This window comes from Pinus tabuliformis, chromosome 3_2, assembly GCF_031772625.1.
Source record: "Pinus tabuliformis cultivar Carrire ecotype Pingquan chromosome 3_2, CPIR1, whole genome shotgun sequence".
Classification (NCBI taxonomy): domain Eukaryota; kingdom Viridiplantae; phylum Streptophyta; class Pinopsida; order Pinales; family Pinaceae; genus Pinus; species Pinus tabuliformis.
In genome coordinates, this window is record NC_142302.1 from 1,057,667,998 (window position 1) to 1,057,675,256 (window position 7,259).

The window sequence follows — 7,259 nt, forward strand, 5'->3', positions numbered from 1 at the left end:
CTAAACTGGTTCTTAATAATACTATTTATATTATATAAGTTTTAAATCTCTATATATAAAAATATTCCTATTTGAATTTTATTAAAACGTTGATTTAAATTCTATGGAATATTCATGAAATATTTTTAGTAGTAGTGAGGATAGAGAGTTTAGATGTATCTAAAAACTAATTATAATTTTTTTTTCTTTTAGATTCAATTAAACAAATATTATAAAATAAAATTAAAATAAAATATTTACAAAATATTTTGATTGTGAAATGACTTGTGGTTTTTGGGCATGTGGTATTGATAAGACATGGTATTGGCCCATGGTATTGTAACAAAGCCTATTTATAAGTTAACAATATCCATGGTAAAGTGGGGATAAATGTCCATGATTAAGAATCTTGTTATATTGTAAGTTTATTGTACATATTAAGTTTTTATGTGTTTACTAATTAAAATGAATATGATTACCGAATTATTATTTTAATTCATATGGTAATATAAATCATAATTTATAACTACTCTATATAGGTTATATATTCTAATGTGATATCTATATTATGTTTTTCTTTTATCTAAAAAATGTTCATAACTATGATTAATAAAAACAAAGTACAATGTAACAAAATTAAATTTTATTATTACGCCGTAAGGCGTTTCCCTCTGAGATCAACTCCCCTCTCTGCCTACCTGTCATCTTGTAAGCCACAGGATTATATGTTAGACGATTGCAACCATTTCAGCCGTTGATCGGGGTTGCCCAAACGGTTTGGGTGTTTCATCAAATAGTTTCATCCGGGCAGCAGGGTTTGTACCTCAGATCAAACTCTTGCCCTCGCAGATCAACGCTTGCCCTTGCTCTGGATTTGGTTTCAGGCTCGCTGTTCTTGGCGGTCTTCGTATTTTTCCTCTGCGTATTTACTCCACTGGAAGATTCGTTAGCTGCATCGGGGGAGACAAGCATTGCTGCTGAGCTGGGGAAGGGACAGAGATGGAGATCCCCAGGACAGATAACGCTTTGACAGAGTGGTTGAATCAGGGGAGGCAGGCCTGCCCCTTGAAATCCGTCGATTACTATCCTTGCGCGAAGAAAACTTCTGAACACTCCAACCAGGTTAAGATGGCAGAACTGTAAGTCACTACATTGTTTGATTATATTTAATTTATTATATATAATCAAACAATGGGTTTTTTTTCTGCTTCAAATCTTGCTGAGCAGCCGCTGTGTAACGTAACCTGTTCTTACAGTCATGAGCTTGACCAGCAATGCCCTTAGCATGGTAGATGCTCTGGATACATACGGACAGAATATGGTCCTATGGAGGCCTCCAAAAACAGAGAGATCATCCAATTCCTCTAGTACTGCAAATTATTACCATCATTATAATCAAATTTGGGATGTATTAGAGGTTGATAAATTGGTTCCCGATGTGACTGTGTCCAAGGATGAATCCTCTATGAGTATTCAACAGGTGGTGAACAGTGCACCGGATAAATCTGAGCGGAGATTCGTGATACATATAAAGGCTGGGGTGTATAAGGAGATTGTTAGGGTTCCTCCCAGTAAAACTAATCTTATGTTTGTGGGTGATGGCATGGGGAAGACTGTGATCACGGGGTCTATGCGTGTGCCATCCCTGCCTGGCGTTCCAAGTACATATGGCTCTGCAACTGTTGGTAATGCTCATCATTGTTCCTCTTCCTCTTCATATTAAGTTGGAATTTATTTCTTTGCCTGAGTTTGGTTTTGTTATTGTGTTTGATCATGGTGTGGTTCCTGGCAGATTTGAGATGCCTTGAATTGAAATTGGAAAATCTGCTCTTCCAACATGTTTTGATCATTACACATGGTTCTTGCGGACCACATCCCTCTGTGATTTTTCGGGTCAACCTTAGTCCATATTCTCTCCTCTCTCACCTTTTGTCATTAATTCACCCCAAGAGACATTAAAAGAGCTGTTAGGATCTTGAGCACCAGCAAAGAAGTAGATGAGTAAGGTCTGCAAGTTGAATTTGCATTGGCTTTCCCTCTTCATGGTCTCAAAATATCATCCACCCCATCTTCCAATTGAAGGTTATTTCTGATAGAAATAATTACAGGAATATTATGGTTGGGCATGCCTTTGTCGAACTCTATGTTATGGGCGTGAACGTGTGGCTTTCTCAACATATAGAGAGGAACAAATTCAAATCTATGGGGCAACCAAGTCTTAGAAGAGATTATGAAACTAGTGACCACATTTTTAGCCTGTGTGCTATTATCAAGGAAGCTGATGTCCCTCATCTAAAGTCCTGTTGCTTTGTGGATTTTCAGAAGGCTTTTGGACTCTGTTCCAAGGGAATTATCATTCTGGAGACTACGTGAAATTGGCATCTTTGAGTGTCTCATAGTTTCTTTCATGAAATTCCATGGGATATACATTAATGAGTTAGAGCATAACCGAGCGAGTACTTCCACAAGGGAGATGTTTACGTTTTACACCATGTTTTGTTTACCTTATTCTTATTTGCAGAGGATCTGATCCTTTTAGCCTCCTCCCCTAGGGACATTCAGAGATAGCTTGATGCCCCTGCCAATGTGATGGTCATAGAATGATGGTGGTGAACCTTAGTGAAACTGAGGTTGTGATTTAAATATCCAAGAGCACCCTAACAAACTTCCACTTCTTCTTCAAAGGAAGCGAGGTGGAGATTACCATTGCTTATACATCTATGGGATCTGATCCATAGCCCTTAGGTTTAGCTTAAGGCATGTCTTTCAACCCAAACTTAGAAAGGGTTATAGGTCTCTCTCCATGCTTGACCGACAATACTTCCATATGCATTTTCAGGACATCTCTTCTGAGATGCATTTTTTGACACAATTAACAGACCTATAGTACTATATGGTGTTGAAATCTTGGGGCCTACCTCGTTACCACCTAACTGCGCGCAGGCTGAGACAGTCCAATTCCTCATGCTACAGTGTATGATTTAGCATAAACAAACAGTTCCATAACCCATTGTACAAGCAGTTTGGCATTCATCCCTTTTTCCTTGAGAGAATTTTTGGACTTGTCTTCTTTCTTCACGGGAAACTCCTATCTGGCCCTTTGCCTTTTTTAGATTGCCTCCACAAGCCCCTTTGTCTAGCGAATGTGTTGTTTTTTTAAAGGCGTCTTCAGTTCTTCAAAGAGTGCCTCCCTCCTTTTAGCTATTCTCTAGATGCCCTAGTGACATCCTAGCCCCTGAATGGAGATAAACATGGATATCAAAGAGGACGTCTATCTACAGTAAATTCAGGTCACTTGGATTGAATCCCACAACGGTTTCACAATCAAATGACCTTCTACTATGATCACTTATTGTACAAGTATGATCTAGGAAGCAATTCTCTTTGATACATTTGCAGATTTTTATGGGTCTTCTTGCAGAACCCAAAGGGCTTTAAACACTTGTTCAATTCTGTGGCCAAGGAATCCACTACCATTTCTTCCAATTCCTTCTGCATGGACATAAAGTGTGCCCTTTCTGCCATGTTGCTAAGAACTACTGGATAAAAATGCCAAACCACAACACTGAGGGCCTGCATGCTGGTTAAACTTAAAAGCCTGAGGAAAGGTAGAGATTTGGCTGACAAGACTTCTTTGGAGACAATCAATTGTGAAAATGACCATCCAATTAATGAGAGAGAAATTTTCTACTTGAGTTCAACCCAGATTAATTCCCTTGCAAAGGAATGCTGATCTAGAAAGCATCAACACAATACAAATGAGAGGAGAAGGAAACAATCAAAATCCAGCAGTGCTTGGAATGCAATCCGTCATTTGCAAGGGAAGCAATAATGCTTTTCTTCAGATTGTAGGTTGCTGAAAAGAAGAGAGCAATAACATTTATTTTTGCAGATTCTGCACTTCTTTCATCCTATTAAAGCAGCAAAAAAATTAATTATCGTTTTACATTTTAAGAATAAGATATTTAGAACCCTTTCATATGATAGGTGTAATGTCTTTCAACATGCATTGGGGTTTGTAAGTTTGATAAATTTCAATGGGCATATGCTAAAATCGGATCCTCTGTTTATTCTGATAACTAGATAAATATGTGTATGCTATTTCTAAACAAAGACGGAATTTAATACTTACAATTACCATCGTTCTTTGGTTTTGAACTCTTATCAAAGGAAAATTCAATCAATCCATATTCCTCGATCCCATTAAATCTTGTTTTAGATGTTGAGGATTGCTAATTTATTTGTTTTCACAATTGCAGCTGTAAATGCTGATGGCTTCTTAGCACGGGATATAACATTCGAAAATGCAGCAGGGCCAGGTAGTCAACAAGCGGTAGCCCTAAGAGTAGATAGTGATCACTCTGCCTTCTACAACTGTGCCTTTCTTGGCCACCAGGATACATTGTACACTCATATTCTTCGTCAGTTCTATAGAAACTGCAGAATAGAAGGCATTGTTGACTTCATATTTGGAGACTCGGCAGCCATCTTTGAAAACTGTCTCATTCTGCTGCGTCCTCGTCAAATAAACTCAGACAAAGGATCATCAGATCCTGTCACTGCACAGGGTCGAACAGATCCAGCCGAGCCCACAGGATTTGTTTTCCATAACTGCACTATCAATGGAACTGAAGAATATATGAGGGCTTACTATGCCAACCCAAAAATTTACAAAGGCTATTTGGGTCGGCCATGGAAGATGTACTCCAGAGCAATCTGCATAAATTCATATTTGGGAGAGGCCATTAGCCCTGAGGGATGGATGTCGTGGATAGAGGACTTTGCTCTTAACACGCTTTACTATGGGGAATACCAGAATTATGGGCCGGGGGCTAAGGTTTCTGGAAGAACGCCATGGTCTAATCAGATACCTGAGAGAAATGTAGGAATGTATACTGTTGGAAACTTTATACAGGGAGACGAATGGCTGCCAGATACAATCAATTAATCCAAAAACAAAGGTTGGTTACTATGCAATCTTCTAATGCGTGATTTTCTTCTACATTGTTGTTGTTCCCTGATGATGGTGAAGAATTCAACGGGAAGCAATGGGACTAAAAATTCTCAGACAGTTGCAACCCAAAAATCCATGAGCCACATTGTTCCCTTCTATCATTGTTTCATCTGTCTTTGGAGTATTGCAATTTCAATCTGCTATGAAGGAGCCACTTGCTTTTCATTGGAGGAAAATGTTATTTGTACTTGTCTAAAATTTTTACTGCACTATTTTGATCGACATTGATGACCAAAATGGCAGAATAATTTTGTACCTGGTGCAGAGGAAAGCTGTTTTGTTACTGGGAAAGTTTCAACGCAGCACTGTTTTGTGATTGGGCGAATCCTCCCGCAGTTATGTTTGAAGCATGGGATAAAACTTTTGGAAAAATGTTATGAACTCTAAAGGTTTGGGTATCTGTATTTGTTGTTGGTTTTTTTTTTAAATCACGAAAATTGGTTGAATGAAAATTACAGGGATTTATTGAACCACCAAACATAATATTGACTCTCAAGTTTTAAGTAGATATCATTCAAGTTCTCAATATGTTCTTAATATAAAAAAAAACATGCAACTTCTTATACAGGCTGAGTGTAAGTGCAGAGCGATTTGGTGAACAGAAGCAAAAACCAGTCTATCGGTCAGCTTTCTGGTAATAGAGGACTCTACGACAACATTACAGCATACTTTTTAAACTAACCAAAAGACTTTTAAAAGGCTTGAAATAAAAACCGGACCTAGAAAGTTATAAAAGTCTGACCTTCCTGGTATAAGATACAAACTATTATTAACACCAGAAATAAAAAGACAACCACAATGAAGAATAATTTAAACATCGTTGGAACTTGGAACTAATAGATTCTAGAACAATATAAGTTTGGATAATACTTTGATCATTTGAAGAATAAGGTACTTAATTTTTAACAGCATGTTATTCTCGACAACGTCATGGCTTATTCTGTGTGACAATTTGCATACACTCTCTTTGATTTTTCCAAGGAGTGATGTTATTCAAAATATATCTCCCTGTGGGTGTCCTTATGCTGCACACAAGCAATGATGCATTCACTTTTTTCAACTTTATGTATGTTTATCATTTCCATCCATATGATTGTATTCCCATGATTTCTAAGATGTAATTGAGTTTATATCCATCCAATTGTATTATAGGCTCCTAAACCAATGGTAAGATCAGTTATTTTAGATTTGCTGACAGGACTAGATAGACACATGGGATAAATCTTATATTTATAGTATACTCCTCTTTAACGTTATGAGTTTGTACACATGTTTTAACACTTTCTCAGCTCTCAATAAAAATCAGAACATTGTGGAATTATTTTAGGATCAGAAGCAACGCTAGGGTTGGAAAAAGCATGTAGCACTTATAATGTATCAAACTTAAAATAAGCCAGAAGTCTCCATTTTATCTGGGATTCCTCTTTGTTCATCCCTTGTCTGACACTAAGGTATATAATGTTCTGAAAAGTCTCATTGTGATATCCACTCATACATGCTAGACAGTAAGGCACACCTCTGTGTTGAGATTCAATTCTAGATCCATAATTGTTTTTGACTTTTATTGATTTTTCTTTGTCAAAAATGTAGATTAGCATTGCCTCGAATTGGCCATTTGTTGATGATAAAAAATAAACACCGGTAAAGAAACAAAATTGCATAAAATTTTGACTTCTTTCTTCTATGCTGTTGTTTCTTATGTCATTTGCATAAAATTTTGACTTCTCTCTTCTATGCTATTGTTTTTCATATCATTGCCTTACGGCGTTTCTTTTGCAACATGTGGTGCAAATGCTAGTTTTATTACTTTTAACTTTTTATTTTTTAATTGACTCTGCATGTAAATGTTTACATACAGACATTTACATCATATTCGGCTATAGGGATTCTATGGACGCAATGACATTTAACAAGAAATTGCACCAAATTTTGCAAACAAAAAGTTGTGAGGCAATGTTGCAAGAGACATGAAAGCCAAAATCAGACTTCTTACCAGTAGAATATGTTCCCACATCAGTTTTATCTAGCAAGAGTAGACACCGTAGCCAAATCTTAACTTAGTAAATACACTTACTCTTTAATCAGTGAGATGATATCACAACATCCACTCGCTTCACAGCAGTCACCAAGCTCTGATGATCATCCAATGAACCTCGAAGGTAGTCAGTGAGTAATGGACATTATCTTGGATTTATGCATGCAATTCATGTAAGCAAGCCCTAAGAATAAAAATAATAACACAAACTTGCAAAGGTGGGCACCAGAT

General features: G+C 37.1%; 1 protein-coding gene across 1 annotated transcript; it reads left to right on the forward strand.

The window, feature by feature from the left end:
- The first annotated feature begins 1,429 nt into the window (after window positions 1–1,429).
- LOC149184243 (putative pectinesterase/pectinesterase inhibitor 51) lies at window positions 1,430–5,075 on the forward strand. The gene is made up of 2 exons (XM_089418866.1): window positions 1,430–1,664; window positions 4,239–5,075. The coding sequence occupies exons 1-2, from the start codon at window positions 1,445–1,447 to the stop codon at window positions 4,925–4,927; spliced, it is 909 nt and encodes a 302-aa protein (XP_089274992.1). The 5' UTR covers window positions 1,430–1,444; the 3' UTR covers window positions 4,928–5,075.
- The last annotated feature ends 2,184 nt before the right edge of the window (window positions 5,076–7,259 follow it).

Bases quoted from the DNA above. Each gene is read 5' to 3' on its own strand.
- LOC149184243 (XM_089418866.1), top strand. From the start codon at position 1,445: ATGAGTATTCAACAGGTGGTGAACAGTGCACCGGATAAATCTGAGCGG. The intron at 1,665-4,238 runs GTAATGCTCATC...TCACAATTGCAG, and splicing joins ATATGGCTCTGCAACTGTTG to CTGTAAATGCTGATGGCTTC.